This window comes from Dermacentor variabilis, chromosome 3 (assembly GCF_050947875.1).
Source record: "Dermacentor variabilis isolate Ectoservices chromosome 3, ASM5094787v1, whole genome shotgun sequence".
Classification (NCBI taxonomy): Eukaryota; Metazoa; Arthropoda; class Arachnida; order Ixodida; family Ixodidae; genus Dermacentor; species Dermacentor variabilis.
The window spans coordinates 83,784,267-83,800,415 of NC_134570.1; the positions used below are offsets into that span (position 1 = coordinate 83,784,267).

At 44.3% G+C, this 16,149-nt stretch overlaps 1 protein-coding gene across 1 annotated transcript in view; it reads left to right on the forward strand.

Moving 5' to 3' along the window:
- LOC142575987 (uncharacterized) overlaps window positions 1-16,149 on the forward strand; it is a 195,090-nt gene that overhangs the window by 12,440 nt on the left and 166,501 nt on the right. The window contains exon 3 of the mRNA XM_075685854.1: window positions 12,370-12,530. Within this exon, the coding sequence (XP_075541969.1) occupies window positions 12,370-12,530 (161 nt within the window). The remainder of the gene's footprint in view (window positions 1-12,369; window positions 12,531-16,149) is intronic.

Consider the following 16,149-nt stretch of genomic DNA (forward strand, 5'->3'; position numbering starts at 1 on the left):
AATTGGGAACACTGGGCCCTATTCCGGAAAGCTATCCTAACATTCTTATTGCAATTCTGCAATTAGCGCTTCACGACTGATAAAAAAATGTTCGCCCCTCCCCCACTTCAAATGTCTGCCATGCTACGTCACAAAACTGCTATACCTGCCCACCTGTATGACGTGTACACACTGATTATGCAGCAATAGACGAATGAAATGGAATTGTTTCTCATTCGGCGCATTTTCGCCATTTTCCCTCCGACATTGGTCAAAAGATTTCGGGCTGCGCCCACTTCGCCTGTCTCTCTCGTGATATCGTGAAACCCATAAAAATTACTGCTTCAAACTGTTGGATGCGCGTTAAAGATGTGTTAATATGCCGAACAAAAACGATTTTTAATAGCCGGAGACTGCACCGTTCCGATAGGAATGGAATATGGCTCCGCGCTAATCGCTGAGGCACATGCTATTCGCGCCCGCCGGAGAGAGAGAGTAAACTTTAATGACGACCAGCAGTTCAGTCGGCTGAGCCTAGGCCTCCCACGATGGGACGTCGAGGTCTTGCCTCTTCGCCGCTTCGTAGGCCTGCTGGGTCGCCCAGAGTTGGTCGTCGAGATGGGAGCTGCGCAGGGCGGCGTGCCATCTCGACGAGAGGGTCACGCCGGAGAGCATGGATTTATTTGCGTGTAATATGGCTTTTTTGCGTGGCAGTACAACGTTATTCATTTTTGCACGTATACAACCTCACTTTGTCAGCTCTTCTTTGTTGACAATTCGTTTCAGCCGTATTCGTAACTTTCTGTTGCATACCACCGCGATGTCTGACCAGTCACCGCAAGCTAAGCAAAGGGAAGCGGACCGCTTGCCAATGTCAGCAGCGCCTTCCTCTTCTGGTTATCTATTTTCATTGCGCTTGCTCGACCTAATCGAAACCCTCTCCACTTGATCATCCACCTCGCACCATGTCAGCCAATTTGATAAGAAAAACCGCTCAATGTAGGCAATTTTATTCATTTTGAAAGGAAACAAAAGTGAACTTCTTTAAATGAGGAGAGCCTTTCATTGGGCTGTTCAGATAACGCTGGGGGTGACCGCCCGATCCTTGCATCGGTGGTTATGTAAATTCGATGTCAGGAGATTTCAATTAAAGCAGATTTTAATGGTGTGCAATTATGCTGAACGAAACTGAATATTTTCGGAACAGCTGGAGGGCTGCCTTGTTCGGAAAGGTATAGAAGATGGCAGCCCTTCAATCGCTCTGGGCCGTGCCTACTCTGACCTTCCACCAAGAAAGAATTTCTTGGCCTATACAAGAAGATTTTTGGCGTGTCAATATAAGATACTAAGCCCATCTAGAACACATTACTCTTCCAGCTTCTTTTTATTGATCATTCGTTTTAGCGGTGTTTTTAGGTCCCTGCTGCACTTCGCCACCATTTTCGACCAGCCATCGCGAAGCTTAGCAAAGGGAAGCCGACCATTAGTAGGCGCTGGCAATCCCTCCTCTTCCTTCACATGGTTTCTTCCGTCTGTTTCACTAGCTCTCCCCACCCGACACGTTAGCAACTTTTGGGCTCTGCGCTCTTGTCGGCCAAGTTGATAATAAGAATCGGTCAAGGTTGGCAAAGTTATTCGCTTTGAAAGCCAACAAAGGTGATATCCTGTAAAGAGGAGCTCGTTTGATGGTATTGTTATGATGTTACGGAAGTTTGCCGTTAGTCGAGTGAAGTAAAATAAGAATGGACCAGTATTACGCTATATGGCCACACATTTTTCTCAGGAATGTCGTAATGGAAACAATATCTGTAATGAAAGGATCCGCGTGCCCGCGGTTGGAAATATTCTCCGGCTGGCGACGCATCTGCGTTATGCTTATCTGGGGTAAGTGCGGGTGGTTCACCTTCGGAGTGGCAGAGTACCGATTAATTGCTCTTCGACAAGAAGAACTACATAGTTTTACAGACTGTGAGCCAATTGCGCGCCTCATGCAGGCATAACAGCAGCGACAAAAAACACACACAGAAGACAGGAACACTGACAGACACGGACAATCCATGTGTGTCAGTGTTCCCTTCTTTCGAGAGTTTTTGGCGCTGCTCTAATGCCTACAATCAGTGACCAACTGTTCCAAAAACTCGTTGTACATGCCTCATGTACGCTTAACACGAGTTTTATCACACCGCAAAGTCCAACGCCTCGATGCTCTTGTTCGCTGACTCATGGCTTATCAGCGTTTGAATTAGCAAAATTATGGCAAGAAGTCTAGCTAGTGATTCAAGCGTCAGCAGTTATGAAGACGAAGACCGAACGCTAAACCCTTAATGGACCAAATAGTTTTCTCTCTATCTCTCTTCCGACTGCAGCTATCTTATGAAGTACATAAGCGCAATCCGGCCCAACGTTTTAGCATAAGCTGCAGCTGGAAACGGCAAGCCGTGACACGTGCCGTTCATAGCAGTATTATAAGAAGCTAAACCAAGATCAGTTGAACTCACTTTGTTTCACTATAACATCCAGCCTTTCAAGATTATAGCATCAACCACAGAGTGTTAATTGCAAGAGGGCAGGCTGAATGCATTTCCAGTGGCACTATTGAGATTTCCACGTTTTCTACTTTTCTCAAAGAACATTGTAGCGAAGTTTGCCAATGTCCTGGATATACAACATAATATACAACAGTGCTGTCCGAGGCCGTCACAGCGCCCGTTTAATTTGCCTAGCCGAGTTCCCGGCCGCCTGCGCACGCGAGAATTCCGGAGCTACAAGGCCACAAAAGCTGAAATTGTTCAATATTGACTTATTATTGCGGGTAAATCACAGAAGTTTTTAGGCTTGTACGGCCCTAGGGGGTGTACTTGTTGGCGATAAGGTAGCCTCGACACCTACGGAATTATCTGACTGAGCTATGTCGAATGCTCTGTTGCCATAGTCGGACGTCCGAATCCTTCTAAAAGCTTCCTTTTTTTAAATTTGACGATGGTGAGATTGAATTTCAGCTCCTTCAGCGCACATATGAAGGCTTGGAGCGACGCCTGACACCGGCAAAAGGTGCCGAGAGGAAGTGGGGCTATACTTCTATTTATTTATTTATTTATTACAGCACCCACAGCGCCAGCGTGGCATTACAGTGGGGGGTGGGGGGTCAAATAGTATATACAACAAACAGTACAAGTCATTTCATAATAAATGCAAAATAATTTACGGCACAACATATACATCCTGAGAAACACAACTTCAGTCAATAACAGAATATGTTATCTTAATGAAGAAAAAGAAAGATACATCGTCAGACAGCATTGGTCCTCAGAGCACAACTTCATTCATCAAAAGTACATGTTATGACAAGGAAGAAAAAAAATGCGTCATTAGACAGAATTGTTACGGGGTCCTGCGGTAACCTGTTCCAGTTCGAAATCGTCCTTGGGAAAAAAGACATTCGTAGCATTTCGGTTTTGCATTTTATTTCCCTTACCTTGTTCACATGATCTAGGCGTAAAGATACATAATCAAGCCTAAGTATGTACTTATCGCGTTCAATACCAGTTCTAGAATGAAATATGTTGTGAAAGAACTTTAACCTGAGTGATTCTCTTCGCTCCTCTAATAGTTCCCAGCCAAGATTCTCTTTCGCACGTGATACGCTGAAATGCCTAGAGTAATTACGGAACACAAAACGAGCCGCTAAATTTTGCACTCGTTCTAACTTTTGTATGTCAACCTTTAGCCAAGGGTCCCATACATCGCAAACATAATCGAGGACAGATCTAACATTCTTAATATACAGGAGTTGCTTAGTTTCCGAAGGAAAATGTTTTGCATTTCGTCGCAAGAAGCCTAGTACCCTACACGCCTTGGCTGAAACGTATTCAATATGTCGGTGCCATGATAGATTGGAGGTAAAAAAAAAACACCAAGATATTTGAACTCGGATACAGATGACAGCTGCTGAGTGCTTATTTTGTATTTAAATTGATGAGGAGCACGTTTTCTTGTAAAAGACAGGTGAACAGTTTTCTGCAAATTTATACGCATGCCCCAATTTTTGCTCCAATCCGTAACCTTGTTCAGGTCCCCTTGCAAGGCAAGACAATCATTTTCATTATGAATAACTCTATATAACACACAATCATCTGCGAATAAACGTATAGGAGACGAAATCTCAACACATATGTCATTCATGTAGATTGAAAACAGGAGAGGGCCCAGGACAGATCCCTGTGGTACTCCTGATGTTACCTCAATGTCATCCGAATGTTGGCTGTTTAAAACTACTTTCTGGTGATTTGAGCTTAAATATTTCTTAATCCAAGCAATAACTGATGTGTTTAAATTATACCATGATAACGTCTCTACTAATAAATCGCGGGAAACAACATCAAAAGCTTTTTCAAAATCTAGAAAAACCGAATCAACAGAGCAGCCGTTATCTAATGCACTTGCTATATCATGTGTTAGTTCTATTACCTGGGTAACGCAGGAAAAACCTGTACGAAATCCGTGTTGCTGAGGGCTTAGAAGTGAGTATCTGTTTAAGTGGTTTATAATGCTAGTAAAAAGGATATGTTCAAAGACTTTGCAAACAATACATGTCAAAGAAATGGGTCGATAATTGAATACACTGTTATGGGGTCCAGACTTGTGCACAGGGAAAACATTTGCAGTTTTCCAATCATCAGGTAAGGCACTTTCTTGTAATGATTTATCAAAAAATTACCGACGATTACGTTACTTCCTAATGCGAAATTTGAGCGCAGCAAATAAGCTGTTTCACCTTTTCGATAGATTGAGGCAAAGAAATCAAGCAACACATGTATGCGCTATCACAGAATTTTTTTTTATTTTTCACACGTATTCCTTTAACAAAGACTCCACTAGGTAAGCTTCTGCTTCGGCGGCACGCACCTCTGGATTCTGACGGCGACGGCGCTGGGCCTCTGCTCTGGCAGCTCGTTTAGCAGCAGCAGCAGCAGCAGCAGACGGAGGACTTCCATCGGTCGTCTCGCTCATGGCTCAGAAAGAACTGGCAGATAATTTCGCAGTGGCGAACGGCAGCGGCAATTTCGGCTCGGGCGGTGCACATATACAGATCCGCCGCCACCGATCTGGCTCTCTGATTGCCACCGCACAGGGCGAACGGCAGCGGCAATTTCGGCTCGGGCGGTGCACATATACAGATCCGCCGCCACCGATCTGGCTCTCTGATTGCCACCGCACAGGGGTTGCATTGGAGAAGGAGCGAAGAAAGGAATTAAGTTCGAGCCGGCGCTTTGACAACCGGAGACTCGCAGGAAGAGGGGGGAGGGGGGCGGCGTGTACACCCAGCGGCAAACGATGGGGGCAGAAGCGCGCGCAGCAAGCGGACAACACGATAAAGGGAGGAGGGAAGAGATAGCAGCGACTGACTGATGCCGCTGACGCCGATAGTGAGTCAACCCCAGCTGCGGAGTTGGTTTCAGGGACAACGCCGCCGATGCCGACACAAACAATATGATACCCTCGCTTCCGCAGCGCTAAGAACCAGGTCTAGCCGTGGGAAGGTGGTCACGTATTCGTCTACGTGCCGGGGCCTACGTGAAATAACCGGCGTGTCGGCAACTGAAGAGCACCCTATCCGCCACACAAGAACAGGGGGGGGGACCCTTTCCTCCTCTTTCTGCATGGTGGCGACGGTGTTCTATGCAGTCACGTTATCTTGACTCTCTAGCGGCGTCAGCGGCATCCAGCGGTATCAGTCGGTCGCTGCTAGCGCTGGGGGGATGAAAGGGGGGCGGAGCTGGTTACGAGGCCGACGACAACGCCGACGACGACGCGAAACCCAGGAACGGACGCCAAAGAGCTGCGCTCTAAAATAACGCGAAGATATCTTGAGACAGAGTGAGCACACGATGACAGTAATGCAACAGGTAAGCCATCAGGACCGCAAGCCTTACCAACGTCCAGCCGCTTTAGTATCAGTTCAATTCCCCTCTGACCAAACAAAATGTCTTCCATTTTTTCATCACCCATTTTGCCAAAATTCGTGTTCATTTTGCTGCTGTTTCCACGTGCAGAGAACACCGAAGCAAAGAATGAGTTTACGAATTTTGCTTTAGCCAGATTTTCGTGAACAACGATGCCAGCATCGTCTAAGGGGGGCATTGATAAGTCGTCCTTTCTATTCATTTTGATAAGCTTCCAGAATACTTTAGGCTGGTTTTTAATTTGCGAGGGGAAAGAGCCGAAAAACTTTTCCTTGGCCTGTTTCACTGCAATTTTCATTTCTTTTGTAAGGTGACGCAATTTAACTTTTCTTGTGGCGGACTGGTTCATCTTGTAGCTAGCGTAAGCATACTGCCTTCGCTTGGCGATTTTGCGTACTTCCTACGTATACCATGGCTTACTTTTGCCACGCTGTGACGTCAACAACCACATGGAACGTATCGTTCCCGCAATTCAAAGGTTTTGCTTTTAAATATGCGCCACAGTTCATGCACATCATTAGATTCTGATAAGGTTTCAAAAACTTCGTAATATGCGTCTAGTGCTCGACATATGTCAAGCGCATGGGCTTTTTTGCAAGCATATATGCCTCGCTGGCCGCAGTTAACAATTTTAGCGTATGTGAGGTGCATGTTACAAACGACAGCGTTATGATCCCATATTCCAGGTACTATCATTGTAGAGTGCACTACCGTGTGAAGGTTAGTGGACAGCAAATCTAATATATTATTTCCTCGAGTAGGCTCTAGCACCAGTTGAGATAATGCGAAGGAGTGGCATATCCTTATCATTTCTTTACTTGACGCATTTCCTTAGTTACCTGTAATGCTTGGTCGGGACCAATCAATGTCAGGTAAGTTAAAGTCACCACCTACGTATAAGATATCGGCGTCTATTCTCTCCATGGCATCAGGCAGGTCACTCAGTAATTTAACCGGGCTTCCAGGTGGGCGATAAAACGAACACAATGCAAGAAATTTCCCGTTCTGTAACCTAAGTTGAACCCATACTGACTCATTTTGGCCGACATCAACGTCCAGCTTCCGAGAGTCGACTGCCTCATGAATTAAAATAAAAACGCCGCCTCCAAGACGACCGCGATCCTTCCTATAACAGGCGTAGCCTTCGGGAAATACTTCGGTATCACCTATATCGCCGTCCAGGCACGACTCGGTTCCAATTACTGCAGTTAGCTTCGCAATTTCTAGACGACTGAAAAAGTCGTCGGTTTTGTTTCGAATACTTCTGCAGTTTACTACGAGTATTGTGAAAGCGGAGTACTGTGGCCGTGCCTGTCAAGCAGACCGTACAGCCTGGTTGAGCGACTCATCATATACATACTTCGTCTTGTTTAAGTATAGTGTGTCGTACTTCAGGTTTACCTTATCGCCTTCTGTTCGGTGCTTCTTCGCGTACTCCCACAGCTGTTTCCTTTTTTTCCGCACACCTTCCGAAAAGTCTTCCGATAGGCTAATTTCTGTTGCCTTCAACTTTTTTGCATTTGCCAGTACAGCCTGCTTCTCTTTGAACGTGGCAAATTTGACGATTATTGTTCGATTTTTCCCGGACTGGTACCTTCCAAGGCGGTGGGCTGTTTTATTGTTTACAGCGTCACATTCCAATGTAGACCGAAAGATTTCCAAAACGTGTTTTTCAGAAACTTGATACTTTTCATGTTCTTCGTTGTCTTGGACCCCATTGAAAAGCAAGTTGTTCCTTCTGCTCCGGTTCTCGAGATCGTCTACCTTGTTAACAAGGGATTCCAGCTTGGCTTCTTGCAATTCACTAATTTCTTTGCACTCTCTGACAGTATTCTGCAGTTCCTCTAGCTTAGTTATTTGAGATTCGAGTTTAGCCATGCGTGCAGTAAGGTCACACATTGCGTCTTTCTTATCAGCTTGATACTGTTCAATAGCGTTTAGCTTACTTTTTATCTCTTTCTGTCCATTCAAAAGCTGCTTTAGAATGTCGTCTCCGGGACCCGGGTTTCTTTCGACGTCACCGCATAATAGCAATACCAAAAGATAAAATGCGCACCGCCGTAAAAGAGAGAAATGGTGACGCCGAGGGAAAAGTTTTCTTTGCACATTCGAGTTTGAACTGACACTTGCAAAAAGTACAGGGGGTGAAACCGGCAGCGCAAGGATGGGATGAGTGCAACATACATCATCGTAACTAACCTGCACGAAGAACAAGAAGTTCGTGAGCGACGCAGTCATGGCCGCGCCGGTTTCACGCCCGAAGGCGAACTGAAGATCAGCTGCTTATATAGGCAGTAGTCGTCCTCGATGCTGGACCATGGTTGTCTAACTGGCAGCGGGCAACGACCAAAAGAGGCGACGGTGCAGAATTCCTCGCCGGCGAACGCTCCGCTGCTTTCGTCGATCGCTTCACTGCGCCAAGAACGGCACCATGAATCGATGTCCGGTGACGCAGATTCCTTTATGCCGGCTAGTCTCCAGGTATAACGCGAAATTAGAAAGGCCCACTTAAATCGAACAAAGGCACTCCCTCACCAGAATAGTAATTGACCTCCCTTTCGCAGTATTCGGCCGCTACCTTCCTGATGTACCCTGCAATTTACCCATGGGCCTCAGTCCCCAGCCGCTGCGGAGCGTTTGCCCGTGGCGGCGGTCTGACCTGTAACGCAGAAGAGGGCTCTAAGCATCCCAGGGTCTGGACATGCCGCCAATGAAAACTGACCCTGTAAACCTTTACCAGCCGAACTCTCACGAATGCGGCTAGTTTAGAAAGACTTTTTGAGGAACTATCAGACATTGTCTGGGATATCATCGGACTTAATGATATTAGAAGAACTTTGCTGAACAATGGCCATGTCCTCTGCTATAGAGGTATCCCAGATAAAAAGCAATGCGGGATGGGGTTCTTAATCCATAAGAAGAAAGCGGGCAAGATTGTCGAATTCTACAGCATTAATGAGAGGGTAGCAGTAGTCGTAATCAAACCTAATAAGAGGTGTAGATTAGAAGTAGTATAAGCCTACGCTCCAACATGCAGTCACGATGATGAGGAAGTGGATTAGTTTTATGAAGATGTTGAATTAGCGATAAGAAAAGTGCAAACTCAGTAAACTGTAGTAATGCGCGATTTCAATGCAAACGTGAGGAAGGAGCAGGCTGGTGAACAAGCAATTGGGAACTACGCATCGACTCTACGAACGCTAGATGAGAGAAGCTGGTAGAATTCGCAAAGGAACAAGCTTCGAATAATGTAAACATTTTTCAGGAAGCGGAGCAACGGAAAGTGTTCTTGAAAAAGCCCTAATGATGAAACACGAAATGAAATTGATTTCATACTTTCTGCCGGTCCCAGTGTGGTGGAGGATGTAGGAGTTATAGATAGGAAAAAGTGCAGTGATCATAGGCTAGTGAGGGTTAGGATTCACCTCAATTTGAAAAGAGAAACAGTAGAATTGGTCAAGAAAAAATCGGCCAACCTGAGGCAGTAAGGGTAAAAGTAGGCGAATTCAGGCTGGTACTTGCAAACAAATATGCAGCCTTACAAGAGAGAGACGAAGATGACATAGAGGTAATGAATGAAACTGCAACTAGGCTGAATTCAGAGACAGCAAATAAACTGGAAGGCAAGGCACCCCGTCAACCAGTAGGCAAGCTCTGCCAAGCAACAGAAGACATATTAAAGAAACGACAAAGAATGAAAGTGTCCAACTCAAGAGATAAAATGTAATTCGCAGAGCTGTCAAAACTGATCAACAAGGCGAAAATAAGTGATATTGGAAACTACAACGTGAGAAAGACTGAAGAAAAGAAGCCGTAAAAAAATGGACGCAGCCTGAAATCATTGAGAAGGAAACTTGGGATAGGATGAACCAAGATATATGCACTGAAAGATAAGCAGGGTAATATCATCAGCAATCTCTAAGGTATAGTAAAACAGCTGAAGAATTTTATACTGACCTGTACAGTGCCCAGAGGAGCCAGGATGCCTCCATTGGAAACAGTAACGAACAGTATACGGAAACTCCTCCTATAACTAGCAATAAGCTCAAAAGGACCTTGCAAGACATGAAACGATGAAGACCGGCCGGATAAAATGGAATATCAATCGATTTAATCAAAGGTGGAGGAGACATAATGCTTCGAAAACAGGCAGCTCTATCTACGAAGTGTCTATCGACTGCAAGGGTACCAAAAAACTGCAAGAATGCAAACATTACACTAATCCACAGAAAGACGTTGAAGAATTGTAAAACTGTGGACCCAGTATGGGCCTATAGTATGGGCCCTGTGGGCCTAGTATTATGTAAAATATTCCCTAAAATAATGTCCACTAAAATAAGGGCAACACAAGACTTTTGTCAAAAAAGGGATCAGGTGGCCTCCGGAAGGAATACTCTACAATGGATCACATCTATGTCATTAATCAGGTAATCGAGAAATCTGCAGAGTACCATACACCTCTCTACATGACTTTCATAGATTACGAAAAGGCATCGATTCAGTAGAGATAGCAGCAGTAATAGAGGCATAACGTAATCAACGAGTACACACCATTTACGTAAGTATCTTGGAAATATATTCAGAGAATCCACAGCTGCCTTAATTCTCCAAAAGAAAGTTAAAAAGAAACCTGTAAATGAAAGGGTCAGACAAGCAGACAAAATCTCTCCAATGCTATTCAATGCATGCTTGGAAGAAATATTCAGGGTATTAAACTGGGAAGACTTAGGAGTAAGAATCTACGACGAATATCTCAGCAGCCTTCGGTTTGCCGATTAGATTGCTCTATTCAGCAGCACTGCAGACGTGTTACAACAAATGATTCAGGACCTTAACAGAGAGAGTGTAAGAGTGGGGTTGAATATTCATATTCAGAAAACAAATATAATGACGAATAGGTTGGAAAGGGAAGAAGAGTTCAGTACCGCCAGTCGGACTTAAGAGTATGTGAAGGAGTATGTTTACCTAGGCCAACTAATTACAAGGGACCCTGATTATGTGAAGGAAATTCTTAGAAGAATAAAAATGGATTGGATCGCATACAGCTGACATTGTCAGCTCCTGACTGAGGTGTACAATCAGTGCATTTAATCGGCGCTGACATGTGGTGTAGAGACTTGCAGACTGACAAGGAAGCTTGAGACCAGGTTAAGGAGCTCGCAAAGAGCGATGGAACAATGAATACTAGGCATAATGTTAAGAGAAAACAAGAGAGTGGTTTGGATGAAAGAGCAAACGGGTATAGCGAATATTCTAATTGACATTAAGCGAAAAAATGGATGTACGCAGGTCATGTAATGTGCAGGTTAGATAACCGTTGAACCATTAGGCTTACAGAATGGGTGCCAAGAGAAGGTAAACGGACTCGAGGACGGCAGAAGACTAAGTAGAGCGATGAAATTAGGAAATTCGCGGGTGTTACTCGTCCACAAAGCGCATCCAATCTTTCTAAATACAATGAACCAACTTGACCAACAACGCATTCTGCTGGTCAACAACGCATTCTGGTCGCCGCCGCTGCTTGCTGCTCCTGCTTGTCGCTGCTGGCTTGCTTTGCTAGCTTGCTTTGCTTTGCTTTGCTTTGCTTGCTTGCTTGCTTGCTTGCTTTGCTTTGCTTTGCTTTGCTTTGCTTTGCTTTGCTTTGCTTGCTTGCTTGCTTGCTATGCTTCGCTTGCTTCCTTTGCTTGCTTCTTCTTCTTCGTCTTGTTTATGATGATGATGATGATGATGAATATGCGTACTCCTAGTCGCGGGAAGCCAGTTCCTTTGAGTACAGAGGGGTGGTGCAACAGCTTTCCCGCCAACCACATAACTTCTGCTTACAGCTATCCTCGTCCATTCGCTCGCCTTCCGGTCTCTCGAAAGTGCCATAGCCGGAGTAGAAAAAGCGTCGTTGCCATTCATGCACGTCGCGTGCCGCAAAATGTGGTTGCTGACACGTTCGTACCTTGCATGCGAATCTTTCACATTTACAGTCAGGCTCACTGAAGGCCCCCTGTCCACTCATGTAGGAAATGGCAACTGCTGATAAAAGCTGCGCGAACCGTCCGTCTTCGTCATACATCGTGTCGCAACCAATTTTGTGCCCGCTGTAGAGATATATTACCTACAACGCGAATATATGGCAGCCCTATGGGAAATGTTCCTGAAATGCTGTATTTACAGGACAGGATTTACGAAACATTGCGGAAACAACAGTGCTTTCTGTATTCGTATCAGCGATACAAGTACGCGCATCAGGCAGTGGGTTGCCCCCAACCAATTGTTGTTTCGGTCAAATCAGTAAAGAGGTCCTTACGTGCAATTTCACTTTATTGTTAGCCATAGTGCCTATCAGAATACTGCCATTTAGGAGTATCATGTACTTGTACATTGTCGTCTGTGCTGCCGCAGTAGTAAATTTTGCTGTTTCTGTGGACCATTTCAGTGCTTCATTAAGAGGGATCTCTCCTCGACTCCCTGCCCAGATGGCTGCCGTTGCGTCAGCCTCCAATTTAAGCACGGGGAATTTACTGGAGAAGGAAATTGCTTTCGAGAAAGTTGGAGCAATTAGGCAGATTAAACGAGCTTTAACGGCTTTAAAACAAGGTAAGACGGCTAATTTAATGTCATATGAATATGTAATGTCTTATATTCTGATCTCCGGTGTAATGAGGAATACTACACAAAGTAATGTAGAAGATTCCAAAAATAATTTGAAGAATGCAGACGCTTCACACGCCTCCTCAGTGAGGTATCTTCGAAGCCCTTTCTCATTATTAATACGGGCATCCGAAGAGCGATTTTAGCAATTGAATGCAAACATTCTAAGAAAACGACATTTAAAAAAAACGGTATTCGAGTATTGAATATTCCGAATTTCTATAATGTAAAACGAGAAATTCTGCCGAGTATGTTATGAAAAAAGAGTGTTATTTACGTATATAGTAGACTACACAAGTCACTAGGCTTAGGTGACGGGTTCTGAAACTGGCTTTCTGCAGCGCAATCCTACAAGATATAAAAAAAACCACAAACGAGGTCGTCTGCGTCATTTGTGTTTATTTATGCTCTGTATGTTTGCACTGAACTAACTCAGTTTTAAGAACAGTGTACGGCGTAACCCATGATTAAATACTTTTGTGCCAGTTCAGTTCAGTCAAGGCTTCTCACCGTTATTTCAGACTCCATATTATAATAATTGTGAAAATTGAAACTACGACCTTATCTCATACATTGTGACAATGTCAGTAATGAACACAAAAGAGTAGGACGTGATCAGGCGCAGGTAGTATTGTTTGGTGTCCGTTGAATGAGCTAAATGAAATATTACACCTATGCACCTAGTTTTGGAACAATGAAATCATGTTGAGATTGTCCCAACAAATACACTGTTTTTCCAAATAAATACAACGAATTCGTATGCTGCCTAAGCCATCACATGATTTCTCAACGGCTAGTAATATGTGTATAAAAGTGATATGCTCCAAATATTCGTTCAGAAATCGTAATGTCTGCGCAGCTATCGTGGTTTTCCTGCGCAATAACAATGTATCGTGATATTGACCAGCATCAACCTTTCTCCTTAAGCACTGCTAGAAATGTCCGTTAAGTATTGTAGAGAAAGTATTGACAATGTCTAATAGTTATTCTCTATTTCGATATCATTGCAATAGTAACGCGCGTTTAATTTATGTTAGATGTTTGAATACTTGTGCAATTTTAATTACTATGTAAAATAACAAGACTTTCTTTTCAGTACTCTTTCTTGATGAGCAAATGGCGGGGTTCATAATTTCATCAAAGTTTTGGCAAGTTCTAACGCATGAAACCTGACTTCAACCTGGCAGTTGTATGGCATGTGCTAAGCCATGTCTGCCATCCACCTAGTGTATCTAACTTGAAAGAGTAACTTATTGGCGGTGGAGTAATGCCGAGGAACATTTGGATGACACTAAAATATAGCCGCCTGCTTAAGTGAAAGTCTGAGATTTTGACAATATGTTATACATAAAATCATTCACTTCAAATAACACTTCAAATCTATCCCAAATAGTGGCCCAATAGTTAATAGTTACGGCTCTTCGCTGTGGAGCTAGTTCTAAATAGAATATAAACAGAAAATTCACTCAGCACTGTGCAGCAAAATCAGGTATTTTTGCTTTGTAAACTACAGCTGTTAACGTCAAAGTACTTAAGCCAAAGATTGCTATACGTGAACTTACAATTCAACCAAACAAATGGAATTCTTACAAGAGTCCTTCTAAGAGCTCTGCACTGAATGGGTGGTGTATTGCAGAACTGTGAAAATTGTATCAGTTTCCCTGCTGTTTACAATATCTCAATGAGGGCAAGCAAGCAAATTTCGAGGTTTCTTTATTCTGCTTAGCTAAAAAGGTCTAACCTATTACGCTTTATTAATATTGTCATTTCCAAGAAGTTTTTGAACTCTGCTAATGGCGTTAATGACAATCTGCTCTTGGCAGTCAGTCAATTTTAATTAATTCTGCCAAACGCAGCGCGCGTCATCAAACTCGGTGCAGTGAATTCCGAGCAAAACAGTCACTCCCTTGTCATCTGTTAAGGTAAAACACTTCAAGATAAATCGTCCTCTTAAAAATGCACCGGTACGTTCGACACGTTGGGTCTAGAGATGGCGTGAGCGGACTCGAACATAAAAAGAGATGGACCCTGAATTGAGCACACCACCACCACCACGGCCGATCCTGCTTTGAGCATGTTCACTCCGTTTTAATATTATATCGTAGCGTTCCAACTAGCTGTACCACAAATGCACTATGCGCGCTATTTCAGGTGTCAGTAAATGTCTATTGGATATTGAAGTGAATCTTTGTTTGCCCCTTCTCCCGATTTTCTTCCTCGCGCACGCCGCTAGGTTTCTTGCAACACCACCAGATGGCACTCGTCTCCACGCATCCGGAGCACCACCGCCGCTGCAGCGTTTCACAGTTTATGCGTATGGCTAGTGCCGCGCTTGTTTTCCTATGAGACAAAAACGCAGCTGCTGGGCTGTGAAGGTCGCGTCTTGGGCTGTGATAGCGTAAACATTACATTCGTCTATAGCCTAAAGCGAACACTTGTAGTTGAGGTCTCAACAGCGTGCTGGCGATGTATGCAGAAGGATCTCGTAAACAAGCGCCATCAAAATGGCTCCCAAGCGGGCGCTCAGCGCTGATGACACACAGGCCCGAAAGAAGTGTCGCGCGCATCAGGGGCGTCTTCGCAACGTAGCTAAACGTCATTTAGAACGCGAATGTATGTATTCAATGTGTGCATTCGATTATAAGAAATTACACAAATTACATGCCAGCAATGATAAAAATTATTGAAATTACATGCATCCCCATAATTAAATTAAAGTTTAACACTTCTGCCCCGACGCGATGTGCCATGTAAGGCAATGTTAATACACAACCCACTCGGACGACATTATGGACAATGATGCACGACAACGCGTCAAGAAAACACGTCTCCCTGTGTGTTCCATGAACTACGCAGACAACCAGTGGTACGCGCAATGTCACGTTTTACATCAACTCACCGCTCTCGTATTGCAATAAACGCTGTGAAATTACACAATCGCCGCCAACATGCCCTCCCAAACAGGGGCACACCCCAGGGAGCAGGCCTATCACCACTATTATTTAACGTAGCCACGGTCCCACTCGCCAGATAGCTCGCAGTTATCACTGAAGTGCACCACACTTTCTATGCTGATGATATGACTCTGTGGATGTCACAGGCTCTATGGGGAGGTTGGTTATATAATAAAACGGTTGGTTATATTCCGCACATTTCTATATCACCTGATTGATAGTGTGAATATGGTCTATTCTTGAGTAGCCATTACGGAATCCTCCCTGGTCCTTTGGTTGACAGAAGTCTAAGGTGTTCCTGGTTCTATTTGCGATTACTTTAGTAAATACTTTGTAGGCAACGGACAGTAAGCTGATCGGCCTATGACTTTTCAAGTCTTTGGCATCCCCTTTCTTATGGATTAGGATCATGTTAGCATTCTTCCAAGATTCCGGTACGCTCGAGGTCATGGGGCATTGCGTATACAGGTTGGCCAGTTTTTCTAGAACAATCTGCCCCCCATCCTTCAACAAACCTGCTGTTACCGGATCCTCCCCAGCGGCCTTCCCCCTTTGCCTAGCTCCCAAGGCTCTCTTTGCTTCTCCCGGCAAATCGATCAGGCTAATCGTCT